The sequence below is a fragment of the Mus caroli genome, chromosome 11 (genome assembly GCF_900094665.2).
Source record: "Mus caroli chromosome 11, CAROLI_EIJ_v1.1, whole genome shotgun sequence".
NCBI lineage: Eukaryota > Metazoa > Chordata > Mammalia > Rodentia > Muridae > Mus > Mus caroli.
The window spans coordinates 91,097,391-91,113,826 of NC_034580.1; the positions used below are offsets into that span (position 1 = coordinate 91,097,391).

The 16,436-nt window shown below is 47.2% G+C and overlaps 1 protein-coding gene across 1 annotated transcript in view; it reads left to right on the forward strand.

Moving 5' to 3' along the window:
- Window positions 1–16,436, forward strand: part of Fam117a (family with sequence similarity 117 member A) — a 45,360-nt gene that overhangs the window by 13,214 nt on the left and 15,710 nt on the right. The window contains exon 2 of the mRNA XM_021177542.2: window positions 14,223–14,392. Coding sequence (XP_021033201.1) covers window positions 14,223–14,392 — 170 coding nt within the window. The remainder of the gene's footprint in view (window positions 1–14,222; window positions 14,393–16,436) is intronic.

The following is a 16,436-nucleotide window of genomic DNA, read 5'->3' on the forward strand; positions in this document are numbered from 1 at the left end:
CTGTCCCCTGGATCCAATTATCCTTTTGCATCAGTAAGATAAGCCTTTTCCTTACTTCTAGAAGGTAACATTACCATGAAGCAGCTTAGGGGAGGAGGTCTGGTCTGTCACCTACCTCCCGAGTAATGTGTGTCACCACACCCTCTGCCTCAAGAAGCTGCTTCTAGAGTGGTAACCAGGGAACAGCCTTCTGTTAGGAGGCCTTTGGCAGCTTTCTTCTCTTCCCGGCAGTTGTCAAGGCTCTCAACGCCCGGGGGCCACCTAGCCTTGCTTCTCAGGCTGGCTTACCCTGGAGGCACCGTATAACCTTTGTGCTTCTCTTAGGAAATCCGAACAACTGGCAAGAGCAGGACTTCAGAGCAGGGGCTGCCCTGGAGTGTTGCCCAGCACACTCTGGGGTTTTTCCACAGCCAGGCCACAGCATAGTAATTTGCCACTGATTTCCAGTTCAGTTCCAGAAGGTCAGGGCCCAGGTATGGATTCACTGGGTGGGATGTAGAAGGCTTTTTGGGGCTCACCGTTGTGTTGCTGGGCGGGGGTGGGGGGTGGCATGAAATAGAGCTTAAGTGAGGATGACCCAGGCTTTCTGCAAGTGGAACAAGAGTTCACACAGGTTTTTGTTTTTGTTTTTTTGGCAACGTTGGGGATTGAACCCAGGGCCTCAGACATGCTGGGTAAATGCTCTGCTACTGAGCTGCACCCCAGAAAACCCTCCCCACAGGTTTTCATGAACGAAGCAGCGCAGATTGGGTGACTGATGGCCCTAGTTCTGAGGAACCTAACTGAGCCCTTGTCCCTAGCCCAGCCCAGAGCGGAAGGAATCAAAAACCAAGGTTAAGTGCAGTGGATCCTGACAGAGTCCAAGCTAGTGAAGTGTAGCAAGCCAGCACCCTATGTGCCCTCTGCTCCTGAGTAAGCTTGGTGGTTACTGCAGCTCACCCAGTCATGTGACCAGGCCTTCTGCTGTGGCCAGCCACAGGTAAATTGAGCACTATTTATATTTCCCTGCTTGGGAGGAGGTGGGCAGGGACATCTGGGAGCCTACAACACAGCTGCCTTAGCTGCTTGGAGGGCTTGTTTACCTTTGACTTTGTACTGTTTTCTCTTTCTCTTCCTTATGCCCCAGATGATAACATGAGTTCTGAGATTGCACCTGAGCTGCATTGGTCAGCAGCACTCTCTTTACCCTCTAGGAGTTGGAACCTTCTGCCCTCAAGGGCAAATATTGAGTCAAGAACCTGTAATGATCTATTCCTGGTGCTGTTTCAGGGACAGACTACTTTAAAATCTCTCTCATTCAGTGCTGATGAGTGAGTTCAGTTCCTCCCATTGTTAAGATAGACTCTCTAGCATTTTAATCCCAGCACTTAGAGGGGCAGAGTTTGATGGATCCGTGAATTGAGGCCAGCCTGGTTTACAGAGTGAGTTCCAACGCAGCCAGGGCTACACAGAGAAACCCTCAAAAAGAAAAAAAAAAAAAAGTCAGAGTCACACTTTGTAGCCCAGGCTAGCCTGTATAACTAGTACTAGATATATATAGGCCAAGTTATCTGAATGCTGTCCTGTGTTCATTAATATATGTGTATCTAGACAGACCTCTACACGTGTGCATCCATGTGCAGTCTTTTCGGTTAATTATTTGAAACTATCGTGATGCTTCCCCCCTTCACTTCAGCAGCTTCTCCTGACAATAAAGACAGTTTCCTTCACAATATTATCATGCCTAAGGAAATTAACTGTGCCCTTATATCATTTAATATCCCATCAGTTTTCACACCTCCCATTTGGTGGCTTGCTTTGTAACCTTGTTATAGGGTTTGGAACTCAGGCCTTAAACATACTGGGCCAATGCTCTTCCCATATCCTCAGCATAAAGGATCTTGCTCACTTAATTCTTACTTAAAAAGCTTTTCAATCCAGTACTCCAAGTGTGTGTGTGTGTGTAGAGATGATTTACATACGTACATGTGTGTATATTTGTGGATGCTAGAGACCAGTGTTAGGTATCTTTAATTGTTCCCCATTGTCATCGTGGTCCTCCTCCTCTTCCTCTTCCTCTTCCTCTTCCTCCTCCTCTTCCTCTTCCTCCTCTTCCTCTTCCTCCTCTTCCTCTTCCTCCTCGTCTTCTTTAACAGGGTCAATTTGTGAACCTGGAGCTTGCTGTTTGGTGTAATCTAGGTGGCCAGCAAGCACCTGACGTGTCTTTCCCTCCCCCCCGCCCCTGGGTGCTGGGTTACAGGCACATGTTTGCCACTGCACTTAGCTTTTACATGGATGCTGGGATCCATGGAAGCGCCTCGCACTTGCTCAGTAAACACTTTACCCACTGAGCTGTCTCCCTGCCCATCCCTTTATTTCATTGCTGTTGTGGTGTCTCTGTCCTATGTTTTTGTGGTATGTGTACATGTCACCTAGTGCCCATGTGAAGGTCAGAGGTCATTTTGGGGCCCATTCTCTCCTTCCACCCATACAGTGAGTTCTAGGGATGAAATCCAGGTTGTGCTTTACCCACTGAGCCATCTCGCCAGCCCATGTTTGTTTTAAATAACATTTCTTTGTCTAATGTAATGTCCTATTTTTTGAGAAGTTCATACATATAAATAATGCATTGGATCTCTCACAACTCTTTCCCCATAATACATTTTCAAAAGTCATTTTAGGCCAGGTGGTGGCAGTGCAGAGAAAGGCAGATCTCTGAGTTCGAGGCCAGCCTGCTCTACTGAGTGAGTTTCAGGACAGCTAGGCTACACAAAAAGACCCTGTCTCAAAAACAAAACAAAAAAAGTCATTTTGGAGCTCTTCTAGACCCTGTTAGCTCTATTTCTGTTTCCTCAGAAGACAGGGGCAGGTGTAAGTTCAAGACTAGCCAGGGCAACATAGTGAGATGTCATCTCAAAACAAAAATAAGCCTTCCGTGGGTAAAGCTGTGTCTTTATACGAGTTACTTTAGCAAGTTTGTAGTCTCAGGTTGTTCCTAAGTGGTAATGCTGTCTCTGAAGATGGGACAGGGATTGAGCATAAGGGCTTCATACACACACACTGTGTCACTGAGCTAGGCCTCCATCCTCGTCATGCTAAATTTGATCGCTTTAGGTGGTCACCACCAGCTCTCTTACTGTAAAGGCACAGTCTTCTCCTCTTAAGTGGTTTATGTGGTGATAGTTTGGCATTGTGTAAATATAAATATCCTTTTCCCCATACATAACCTTTGGCCCAGTAAGTCTTGGCATCTGTTGATTCTTCATGATTGAGGTATTCCATTGAGAGTTTGATAAAGACAGTTCTGAATTAATGTGACTTGACAAGAACATTGACATGACAAAGTCAACAGGAGGAATGACACAAACAGTTTCCTTTGGGCGGGGAAGGTGACAAAACAAGGCTGTCATATTTTGTCAACATTCATAAGCATTTTATGTAACTTGGCTGATATTGAATTGCATGTATGGTTGCTTAAGCATATGTTGCCTAGAAGTTTGCTGAAAGTCAGGACGAAAGCAGACTGGATAGAGTTAAAATTACTAATGGTTTATTCATAAAGTAGAATTTATTTTGATTGAGGAAATTACTTGATTGATAGTAATCTGTCATTTTTTTATTTTTAAGGCATTTTTAATTAGATATTTTCTTCATTTACATTTCAAACGCTATCCCCAAAGCCCCCTATACCCTTACCCTGCCCTGCTCCCCAACCCACCCACTCCCACTTCCTGGCCCTGGCAGTGATCTGTAATCTTATTTCCTTTTTACTTGGTTTAACCTTCCTCACTAGAACTTGTCTTACTTCTAAATTATTTTCATCTTTCCTTGACCAATCCAACATGCCCAGAGACTAAAAGCAATGTTCCCGAGTCCCAGGTAAGATCATCTAAGTTCCTAGCAAGGGAAGGGACTAGAACCTTTCGGTTCTCATTGTTTCCTGAACCACCTCAGCCAGGAAGCCACGGAACAGTTGAGTCTTACTAAAATACAAGTGTGGGAAATGTCCTTGAAAAAATCTTCTATTCAGGGAATGAAAGGTTTCACTTTGCACTTCAATCTTGGAGAGATGAGTTCACCTTCACCATGAGGTGATAAAAGTCTGGGAGATTCTGCCGCACAGCGGAATGAATGCGTGAGCATGTGGGGTGCACAGAATCAGAACAGAAACCACGGTACAGTTTCAGAGTTGTCCTCTTGCAAAACTCATTCTAGGTGAACCTCCCTAATCTGGGTTCTCCCTTCTCCCCACTTATCTTACAAGCTAATTAAGAGCTGACTGGATGCCATGATTTCTTCTCTGTTGAATAGAAATCAGATTACCATGAGAAGGGAAGCAAGGAAAAAGATGTCTGTTCGTCCTTTGAGTTTGTATGTCCCTAAGGCACCTGTTACTTTCAAACAGTCAGGAGGTGAGGATTGTTTTATGGGAGGTTAGGCTACCGTGTGGGCTCCTCTTACAGTGGCTCCATTAGATCCGCAAGGAAAGCAGCTTCCATCAGTAACTGCTGGCGACTTGTTTTGTCTTGAGAATGCTCCAATCCTACAGAAACTCCTCTTCAGAGAATCGAGATAAAGGGTGAAAAGTTCACCCTACTTCCTTTTCTTCTAACTGTAGTTTCTTGAGAGCTGAACAAATGTCAGAGGCCCACAGCCCGCTTCTTTTGATGCCTGCGCACACACTGCGGGGCTACCCTTTGCCTCCTGGAAGATACAGAGTTAGCGGATTCTTTATATTCTTTTCCCACAGTGACATCTCCAAAAAGGCTTCTCTCTTGACCCATTCTTCCAGCTACTTGCAGACGTGATTTACATTTAGGGAAATCAGACATGAAGCCAGAAATGGTTTCCCTGGTTCTCTTGAGTTGTACGTTTAAATATGGAGTCAAGTGATTGATGGAGGGTTTGGCTGAGCAGTTCTTAGAGTGTACACAAATCCCATTGCTCTTTTCTGGGTAAGTCTCTTTGGAAGGGGTAGCATGATGGAACTTCCCCCCCCCCGACCCCTTCCAGTCTAGTTCTTTTGAGTTTCTTCTCCCAGTGAAGGTTTAAGTTAGCTGTGGCTTAGTGTTGAAGGAAGTGTTAGTCAGGATTGGGGTTATAGCTCGTCGATAGAGTGCTTCCTTGAGTTTCAGTGCTAGACAACAGAACAGAGAAAGCTCTCACTCCAGATCCAATGTAACAGCTGGGATAGATGGGGACTCCGAGGGCTCTCCATGAAGGTCCGTAACCCCCCAATAGTCATATAGATGGGGTCTCCGTGGGCTCTCCATGGAGGTCTGTAACCCCCGGATAGTCATATTGGGGGTTTCGGTTTCACCACAGCTTCTCTTCCAAAAACCACATGTCCCGAGTTAAGCAGTGAAGTGGCCCCAAACCACAGGGAGCTCATGAGGCCATCTACACTGTTCAATCCCAACACATGTCCAAAAATAGAAAGACAATCCCTGTGAGGCTGTTTGGAGGAACTTCCCCTCCGTCCTGCGAATCAGTTCTTGGGGGGAAATGTTGTATTTTGTTCTCCAGGTCTCTCAAGTGCTGCTCCCCAAGTGGACAGGGCAGGGTAGGAGCCCCCAGGGTCCCTCAGGGTCCCTCCACACTGCCCTGGCTTTGCCTGCCTCTCATCCCTAAGTGAAGCTCATTGGTTACAGAACAAAAGGAAACAGATGTGTGCCAATGAGCATGGAGAGAAACGAGGATCCTTGTAGCGCTGTGCTGCTTCGCGGTGAGCATGCATAGCTTTTGGCTTTGTGTTCCCTCAGCTGGATGTTCTTATTTCCTATAGCATATTTGTCATGAGGGCTATTTTCTCTTTAAAAGAGGGGACTGAAGAAGGCTTCAAAGTCTGATGGCATGAGAAAGTGACTCATGCCTTGTTGGTTGACCCAGCTAGTTGTTGAGTTTTTTGCTGGGTGTAAAATTATGTCTCCATTTTGGAGGTGTACTAGGAAGGCTAGGCACATGCTGTCAGTGGGATTAAGAGCATCTTCCCATCCCAGGTTCCTCCCTCCTACCTGGCCTGCAAGACAGGGAAACGATAAACTTGTCCCTCCGGGTGCCCAGCCAGAAGGCTTGGGTCTGAGCTGATTGCTCTCTCCCCTGGCGAAGCTGAGAAGAACCAGAGATGTCTCACGCCCTACATTATCTATAGTCTTCATCCTGAGGACTCTCACCTCTCCTTCGAGTTCCTATGCTGGGGTTAGGCTTGAGTTGATTTCCAAGGAGGGGTCTTGCGGGGGAGGCAGAGACAAAGTGGTGGCCCTTCTGAAAGCACCTTTGCTGGGGGTGGGGGTGAGTATCCCCTACCGGTGTGCCTGGTGTCAGATAGCTGGCATTGATGGGGCAGAGGCATCAGCTCTCCCCTCTACTCCCCTGCCAGTAGCTTCTTGTCTTACTCCTCTCCCATCAGCAGAGACCATCAGCGAGTTGATGCTCAGTGGGCACTCATACCTACTTACCAAAGGCGTTATCTGCCGTGTGTGCAGTTGGCTCCATTGACACCACCTGACTGCTGGGCCTCTCCTCTCTTAGCCCCTCTCCCTGGAGCCATACAAGTGTAGCAGTTGGGAGACAGGGCCAAGTGGCTCTGGAAGATAGCACCTAAGGCTTCTTATCTAGTAGGTGCTGTTTTGTTTTGTTTTCTCCATTTGCTGTTGCCCAAGAACCAAAGCATCCGCCACTGCTCAGCTGTGTGGTGAAATGGTCTGGCCTGGTGCCAGGGTGCCTCGCCAGGTGGCTGAGCTGTGGAGGCTGCTGCATGCGATGGGCCGATAATACCCCATGGTGCTGTAAACAGGACACCCCACCCTCCTGCAGACACCCAGCCCATGCCCCAGTGCTGGCTGCTTTGTCATTGCCTGTCATGATACAGGCTTGTCTTCTCTGATACAGGAGCCGATTGTTCTGTTTCTCTCCCAGGTTCCCAAATCTGAGAGGGGCACTTTCCAGAAATAAAACCAGTTCATCTTTCAGCCACAAGCAACCGTTTTGACTTCTCAACACTTCCTATCGTTTAGCTGTAATCACACGAGTGCAGGACAGCGCCCATTCCCCACATCTTTCCGGTATGCCCATAAGCACCCACTTCCCTCTCACTTGTGGGTCTGCTAGGGGATGCTTGTGAGCCACGGAACTTAAGCCCTCGCTCGTCTACAGCTGCCAGTGCCCAAGTCTCTAAGAAGCTTTATTGACTTTTGTTTGTTTCAGACAAGGGATCACCTGTAGCCAAGGCTGGCCTGGAACTCCTGTTCCTAATGCCTCTGCCTTCCATGTGCGGGATTACAGGCAAGTATCCCTTGCCTATCTCCTTCCCGCACACTTCTCTCAGACAGTATCCAGGAGAGCAATAGGCTGTAAAGGACAGTGAATATCCAGTAAATACGAGTACCTTGCCAGGCCTGGTGGACAGGCCTGTAATCACAACTACTGAGGAGGCTAGGGCAGAAGGAATGGAAAGGCAAGGCTTTCCTAGACTAAAGATTGAATTCAAGAATACCCTGGGCAAGGTAGGGAGACCCTGTCTCAAAATAAAAAGTAAAGAGAGGGCTGGGGCCATAGCTCAGGAGTAGAGTGCTTGCCTGGTGTGTGTGAGGCCCTAGGCTCAATCCCCAGGCCTGTGATACACCGCAGAACCTTCTCTGCAACAGACTTCTCAGTAGTTGTCTCTTTCTCCACCTCCTTCCCTGTATCTTCCTCAGGAATAAAAGCATATTTGCATTTCCTTTCTCTTCAGAATCCCTAGGAGGCAAGGTGGGCCAGATTGGGCCCTGCTGGCAGAGGGAAGGCAGATCCGTGAAGATGGTAGTGTTGGCTGCAGTCACACTGCAGTGAGGATAGGGCTGTCAGGCCTATGCTGTCTGGATAGCCCCTCCTAGGTATCAGCGCTGAGCCTGCTGGTCTGCAGCCTCTTTAAGGATGGCACAGGATAACATCACTATCTGGTTTTGGCTTTGGTTTGTCCTTAGGGGAAATTGATGCCTTGGGTTAGCAGCTCCCACTCAGTTTTGGTGCCTAAAACAACAGGTGCTTGCCAAACCATTTTGGGGGATGCAGTGGGTTAGTTTGTTTTTTTTTTTTTTTTTCCCTAGTCGAAAACCTAATCTTTTTAGAAGTGCCCTCTCCTTTATTTTCTAGGCAGGAGAGAAACATGGCATTTTAGTCTCCTCAGAGGGGTTGGGACATGCCAAGAATTTGGGGATTTGGGAGGGGCCGTGGAGCCTTGCTAAGGGCTCTGAGACAGGAGGTAATTCTACCTTGTGGCTAGCTAGGAGCTGAGCCAGCACCCTGTGCTGGGATGTGGCCGCTGTGGAGATAAGGCTGGAGCCCAGCTGTGACCTCATCTGCGGGGGTGGGGAAGCAGGTGGGACCTGCAGGTGGGCCGAGCAAGGTCTTTGCAGGTCTGTCTGCCAGCAAGGGAGGCAGCGCAGCCCTTCCTCATTCCATTCTCTCCTTCCCTCCGTTTCTAGCTTTTTTTTTTTTTTAAAGATTTATTTATTATTATAAGTAAGTACACTGTAGCTGTCTTCAGACACACCAGAAAAGGGCGTCAGATCTCATTACGGATGGTTGTGAGCCACCATGTGGGTGCTGGGATTTGAACTCTGGACATTCAGAAGAACAGTCGGGTGTTCTTACCCACTGAGCCATCTCTCCAGCCCGTTTCTAGCTTTTTTTCCTTTAACTTTTTCCCTTTTTTCCCCATTTCTGTTATGTTTATGTATATGGAGGAACAGGTCACACAGCTTTTGTGATCAGTTTTGATCCGAGGCAGCTGAGTAGAATGAGGTATCAAGGGGAATAATGGTTAGGTCTCTTACTGATTCCAGGATTTTGAGTATTTCCTGGAGCCTGTCTGTCAGTAATTGTGAGTGAAATACCATTCAGTTCCCTGTTGTTGAAATCGGACCCCAGCTAAATAGTTTGCTGACTAGGGTGGTTCTGAGGGTGGTGAGAACTGACATAAAATCAGTGGGGGCAGTTGTTGCTAGGTGATAGATTCCTCTGTTACAGGCTTCAAAGGCCTGACCAGAAACAAATGAAAACAAATACACTTTACAGCAGACCCCAAACTCAGGCCTGCCCCTACCACACAAGCACGCACGCATGCACGCAGGGATAGATGGAGATATAGATCCCTATATATCCACACACACATCCCGAAGAGGAGCTGACAGGGCAGTCCCCTCCAGGGACCCAGCAGCCTCAGGGCAGGTGGAAAGGGGCTTGGTTTAGGTATAGGACACAGCCATCTTCTTGAGATGTGGAGTGTCATCAGGCACTGCCTCTCTGGTTGACATTCCTCAGTCTCCCTATCCCTTTCCAGGGCCGACAGGACAGGAAAGGGCGACTGCAGACCAAAGTATTTGTAGCAATGGGGCAAGACTGAAAAGTATTCTCTAAGCCTGAGACGTTTCAGACTCTCCACAGGGTCTCCCTGCTGAGAGGACGGGGCAAGTGACTCTGACTGACCTTTCTCCCCCATCACTGTTCCTCAGCCCTGGAGGCAGTCTCTGTCCTTCCAAACTAGGAAGACGCAGCTGCTAGGATTGTGACATCCTAGCCTACATGCTAGTCATTTTCTTACCTGCCTCTTTGATTATCTGTCATGTAATACTGCAAAGGTGCTTTCTAGAGGCCATGCCTTCTAATTGGGTTCTCAGGGACCGCCTTAAAGGAGGCCTAGAGGACAGGATTTCAGTGTCTGAGCCGGTTTCCATAGTAGACCAGAAGCCTCCAGAAATATTTGAATTACCACCTTTCTACCTTAAGCCCAACTCAGAATAATGCCTGATTGAATTGCTTGTGTAGGAGGTAAACTTGAAGCTTAAACCAGTGGGCCTGTCTGTAAACCACTGCAGTAACAGGGTCACAAGGAAGTGAAGGAGGAGGTGGCCCCCAGAACCTCAGACACAGCAGAGACGTGGCTATGGGGTCTTTCTGAAGGTGAGCGGCTGCTGTGGATGCCCAGAGGTGCAGCGGGCTAATTACAGAAGCTTTGCCTTTCGACTATAGGGTTTTCAGTTTTATTCAAGTGCTTGGGTTCTTGCCAACCTGGGCTCTCTGTGCTGTAGACAGTGGGGACTACAAAGCTAAATCAGAGCCCGACCTCACAGACTGTTCATTCTCTAGGAGTCACAAGTGCCTGCAACCCTAGAGAGAGGCAGTAAGTACAAGGAGAGCCCAGACCATTCTGAAACACTCCTCCAAGGAGCTTCCCAGCAACCGCAAGCTGGGGCGGAGGTGGAGGCAGTTAGGCTGGCCTGGCGGATGGCTCAGACATCAGCAGCCCGGAGAGGAAAAGGCCCTGGTAGTGGTGGGAAATGGCACAGGGTGTCGTGTTTGCAGTGTAGAGGAATGAAGGGCACAGGACAGGTAAGTAGGCCAGAGCATGGCCTGTGACTCCGGGCTTTTACCCATGTGTACATGTACATGTGCATGTGTGCGTGTGTGTGCGCGTGTGTGTGTGTATTGTGTGTGTTGTACACATTCGTAGCCAAGGCATGAGAATGGAGGTCAGAGGACAATCTGAACAACTTTCAGGAGTTGGTCTTTCCACCAATGCGACCGGGGTATCAACCTTGGGCCTTTAGGCTTGGCATCAGGTGCCTTTTCCTTCCGGGTCATCTTGCTAGTTCCTGACTTCCAACTTTGAAAGAGCCTTTGGAAAATTTTAGAGTAGAGATTTTTTTTTTTTTTTTTTTGGTTTTTCGAGGCAGGGTTTCTCTGTGTAGCCTTGGCTGTCCTGGAACTCACTTTGTAGACCAGGCTGGCCTCGAACTCAGAAATCCACCTGCCTCTGCCTCCCGAGTGCTGGGATTAAAGGCGTGCGCCACCACGCCCGGCTTAGAGTAGAGATTTTATAAACATTTAAAATAATGTATTGCCAGGCATGGTGGTGCTTACCTATAACCCTAACCCCTGGGAGGCAGAAGAGGAGTGCAAGTTTAAGGCCTGATTGGGCTATATAAGAGACCAGCTGGAAGCCAAAAACATGGGTGGTGGTAATGCTCTCGGCAGGCAGATGGATCTGAGTTGAGGCTAGCCCAGTCTACAAATTCAGGGGTACACAGAGAAATCATGACTTGAAACAAAACAAACAAACAAAATCCAAGGTCTGCCTGGATGTGATAGTGAAACACTGTCTCAAAAACAAAAAACAATTTCCTGGTAAATGTATGTTGTAGTCAGCATATACTGATTTAGAAAGAAGGTAGGGACACAGCCAAACAACATTATGATGTGCTTCCGTTTTATTATCGTTATCACCATCATCATCACCATCACCATCATCATCATCATCACCCTCACCATCATCGACAGGGTTTCTCTGTGTAGCTCTGACTGTCTGGAACTCTCTGTAGACTAGGCTGGCCTCCAACTGAGAGTTCTGCCTGCCTCTGCCTCCTGAGTGTGTGTCCAGCCTTTTTGTTTGTTTTGTTTTGTTTTGTTTCTTACCCTAGCCCATTTAAAACATTTAAAATGTATGCGTGTTCACATTCAGAAAGTAAGGTTACATGATGAAACTTCTTTTTTCCCCAGACAGGGTCTCTCTATGCAACCCTTGCTTGCCTAGAACTCACTGTGTAAGGCTGCCCTCAAACATAGAGACCCACCTCCTGAGTGCGGAGACTAAAGGTGTGAGCCACCGCACCCACCAGTGTTTCATGATTAACAGTGATTGTCTCTGGGTGAGGAGGTGGGGATGACCCATCTCTCTGTGTGTGTTTCTTTTGTTTATATATTTCTTGAATTTTTTTGACAACTCATACTTACAACTTTTTTCATTGAAAGTCATTTTCAGTCCCTTCTAAGTGAGTACTTATTTGCTGGCTGACGGAGATGATTTACAGTATGACAAAGGTTACATTAAAAACTAAGAGAGCAGGCTGGAGAGATGGCTCACCTGTTAAGAGCACTGGCTGCTCTGCCAGAGGTCCTGAGTTCAATTCCCAGCAACCACATGGTGGCTCACAACCATCTGCAGTGGGATCCGATGCCCTCTACTGGTGTGTCTGAAGACAGCTATATATACTAACAGCATATTAGAGAGCAATCCAAATGTCCAGCAAAGTAGGAATGGTTAAACAAATCACTGTTTGATATCATAAATTCTTTAAAATGGCAAATATGTAGATCATTGATTCTTTGAATTGGGATTTTGTAATATATGAAACAATGCAAAATATGTTTTATAATTTATATTGATTATGAGCCTGTCAAATCTAAAGTAATTTGAAGAATTTCACATTATTGGTATATTTTTTTTAAAAAAATGGTTAACATAAATAATGTAAGATTTACTGCCAGGTAACAGTAGTGCACACCTTTAGTCTCAGCACTTGAGAGGCAGAGGCAGGTAGATTTCTGTGACTTCCAGGACAGCCAGGGCTACACAGAGAAGCCCTGTCTTAAAAAATAAAACAACCCACCGAGCAGTGGTGGCTCATGCTTTTAATCCTAGCACTTGGGAGGCGGATTTCTGAATTTGAGGCTAGCCTGGTCTACGGAGTGAGCTCTAGAACAGACAGGGCTACACAGAGAAACCCTGTCTTGAAAAATCAAAAACAACAACAACAACAAAAAAACCAAAACCAAACAAACAACAAAAAAGCAAAACAACAGCAAAATTACCATTTTAAGCATCTTAAGTTTACAATTCCATGGCATAAGTACATTTACAGTGTAGCCATCAGAATATCATTTCTGGAATGTTTTACCATCCCAGAGGTAAGCATCGATTAACAGAAGCCCCCATCCCCTTCTTTCTGTGCTCATGGCCACCTTAGTCATCCTTGGCCCTATGGATTTGGCTATTCCAGATGTCTCATGAGGGTGGACTCCTATGACATTTGCTGTCTGTCTGAATCTGGGTTATTTCACCCTGTGCCACCAGGTTGCCTTCAATTTATGGCTATTATAATTGATGCTACTGTGATCATACGTGTACAAATATCTGCTTTCAGAGGTGTTTTTCTATTTTCTTTTTTTTTTTTTTTTTTTTTTNNGGGGNGTCTCTACCTANAATTGGNNTTTNTGGACCCGAAGGGAATTTTCTGTTTAATTTTTTGGGGAACTGCCAATCTTTCTGTGTCTTTTTAATGTAAACCTCTTCAAGTCTATTTATACCTACAGTTCCCAGTTCCTTCTGCTATGCTGAATATACACATAAGTCACAAGGGATTACTACAGATGTGAAGGCAGTTTGTCTGTTTAAAGGAGAGTCTTTATAGATCCTCAGACAGTGGGGTGTTTGAACATGGACATAGAAAACAGAGTCAACCCAGACCCCGAGACTTCCAGATGATCCCAGAACTCTTATGTTTTAAAAAGAGTTTCAACTTTTAATTTCTCCCAGAAGTCTTAAGCCAACATAAAATAAAATGAATGCATTTATAATTACCCCTTCTTGTGTTTTGTTTTTTGCCATTCAGATAAAAGTCAGAGAAGGGATTGGGAAAGGCCTGCAGACTTGGCTGCTGTCTTCTGCTGCACGCCTTGCCTTAGAGCTTTGAGGCTCTTTCTGGGCCAGTGCCCTAGCTCTCCTGGAGCTGCCTGGGCTGGAGGAAGTAGTAAGGACCCTTCATGCTGGGCCTGGTGGTGCACACCCGAAATCCCAGTTTGGGAGGCAGGCAGAGGATTGAATTCAGGATGGGCCTGGGCCACACAGCCCTTTCAAGGCCATCCTGGGCAATATAGCAAGATCCTATCTCAAAAACAGAGGGCTGTGGAATACAGTCCTTGTTTGGCCTATGTAAGGATCTGGTCCAGTCTCTAACACCATAAAAAGAAGAAAAGAATGTTTTTTAATTAATTGAGCCATTTGTGCAGCAAAGAAGATTCAAAATGGATGCAGGAGGAGGGAAGGAGGGCAGAAAATGTAAAAAGGGAAGAAGGCTTGTGTTTTATGAACATGGAGTTCCCTCCGAGGCTGGGAAACAGTTCCTCCAGGGAGTCTCTCGGACTGGACACCTGGGAGTGCTGGACTCAGAGTCCCCTAGAGCAGGAACAAAGGGAACATCATAAGAGACCTCTGTGTCCACTGTGAAGTGGTCAGAAGGGATCCAGTGAGGACGTGAAGTCAGGGTTGCTGGTCAGACAGGATGGGCCTTTGCTGTTGTGAATTCATTCAGGAAGGTGGAAAGACATGGCAGGCAGATGAGGTATCCTGGGAGAGAGGAGGCTGATTGCCATGACTTCTTCCTCCATGCTGATGGCAAGGCCTTGCGGGCTGTGCTCTCTTTCAGCCAGCGTTCCATGTTCGGTGGCCCCAGAAAAGTCGGTGTGTAGGCCTCAGCCACCCCAGGTCCGGCGTACGTTCTCCCTGGATACCATCCTCAGTTCTTACCTTCTGGGCCAGTGGCCACGAGATGCCGATGGGGCCTTCACCTGCTGTACCAATGACAAGGCCACCCAGGTAATGGGATCAGGAGGGGTGGGAGGGCTGGCTGAGGCCAATGGTGACTTCTGTCACAAAAGTGACTTGTCCTGGGTTTTGGGTGTACATAAAAGCTTTTCTTCTTCTACTGTTTACCAGGGTTTTTCCATCTTTGTTTTCTTTTGTAAACATAGGTGAAAATGAGTTTGCATTCCACCTGGTGGAAAAGAGATGTCAAGCTGGGGCTTACAGTTTGGATTTCAGGGTTTACAGGTGGAGAATCTGCAGCTGGCTTTTAATTTTGGGACTTTTAAAATGAGATTTGCCTTCCTGAAATTAAACTAAGGCCAACATTTGGTCTGGTTTGCATTCCCCAGGCATTCGAGGAAGTGGCCAAAGAGGTGCTGAGCCAGGGTCGGCCCCATTGGATCAGTAGGAGTAGGGCATTCTCGTGAAGAACCACGCCTTGCCAGCAGCCAGGCCAGAGCTGCTCCAGGGCATGCGAGTCCTGCACAGCCCAGCTTTCTCTCCTATGTTTCCATGAAGAGCCCTGCCCTTGGAAGGGATCTCCACAGACCATCCAGCCCATGTGTCCATCGTTTGGATAAGATTTGTTAACTTGAGCAAAAAGTCAATCTCATCTGGAAACTACCCAAAGAAGTGTCTTAGTCTGACCTAGGGCTTCAGTCTTCTTAGCATTTAAGTTTGGTAAGAGCCAGGCTCCCTTTGGGGGCAGCTTAAGCTGAGTCCTGTTCAACTTGCAGGGAAGAACACCTAGCTTGGCCCAGCCCTCCATTCTGGGTAACAGGACAAGAAGGGGTGAGGCAGCTCTTCCTTTGCTGCGTAGAGTGTATCCAGTCTGTCCCCATCCATGTTGCATTACGGCCGGGGCGTATGGACCCCGTGCTCCATGCAGCTCGCTCTGCCTCCTCAGCTCATCCCGCAGCTCCTTTTTTTTTTTTTTTCTCCAACTAAATCATTTACTTTTCCTTGAAGAAATGACTGAAAAACACAACTCTAGAAAAACAAGGCTGAGATAACATTCTTCGTGTTGTGTAACAAAACCGACCCTTTAGGAGACACGGTCATAATGCCCATGGCGGGTCTAGCTATGGAGATGTGAAATCCATGCATACAAGTTTCATAACTGAAAAAGAGAGGAAAAAAAGCCAAAGGAAAAACTCCAAATAAATGCTGCGTATACATGATGTCCCTTTTGCATTGCACGTCAGAAGGGAGCTCCTTTCTTTTTATGAGATCCATTTTCAAATGTGTTTAATGAACATTTGAACACCCTCTCTTTTCCAATGGTTACAAGATTTGGTTTCTTTGAGCCTGGTTTCCAGTTGCCTGAAGGCCTGAGAACAGACAACCAAGGAATGTCATGGGGCTGATGTCTGGCAAAGTCTAGAGGAGCAAGAGTCTTCCAGAAATGCCCCTTGTTGTATCAAAAAGAATTGAAACAAGGTTAAAGCAGTAAGGTGATATCAATGGCCAGTCCTCTGTAGACGTGCAGGAAGGAGGTGAAGGGGAGCAGGCGCTCTCCTGGGAGCCTGCACTGGTCTCCCTTTATCCTTAGGCACGGAGAAAGGGACTTTATCCCTCGTGAGCCTGGCAGTATACACTCCTTTCTCTATGGCTCAGGCCAGATAATGTAGTAAATCACGGAGGGCTTCCTGCAGGGGTAGACCTTGATGTTGCTTCAAGTAGGTGGATGCATGAGCATCTTGCTTTGCTAGACATCAGGCAGCGTATCCCTCACGCGGTCATTTCCTGTTTGCCAGCCTCTGTCCAGTGGCTGTCCTATTCCTCATGGAGCTTTCTCTCTGTCACCCCAGGCAGGGCTGGCCTCAGACGTTCTCTGGCCAAGTTGGAGTGGCCCTGGTTCCGAGCTGCGTGTTTTTGCTTCGGCTCCAGCTGCAGGCCAGATCTTTTATATAACAAGTCTGGGCTCCTTGCCACAGCGAGACAGAGGTCAGCGATGTGCCTCCATGGGTCTGGCAAGGCCCAGCCCTCGAGCTTTCCTCTTTCCCGGGATGGGCTCCAGCCCTCGCTCGAGGAACTCTTAGCAACCTGTCAATAT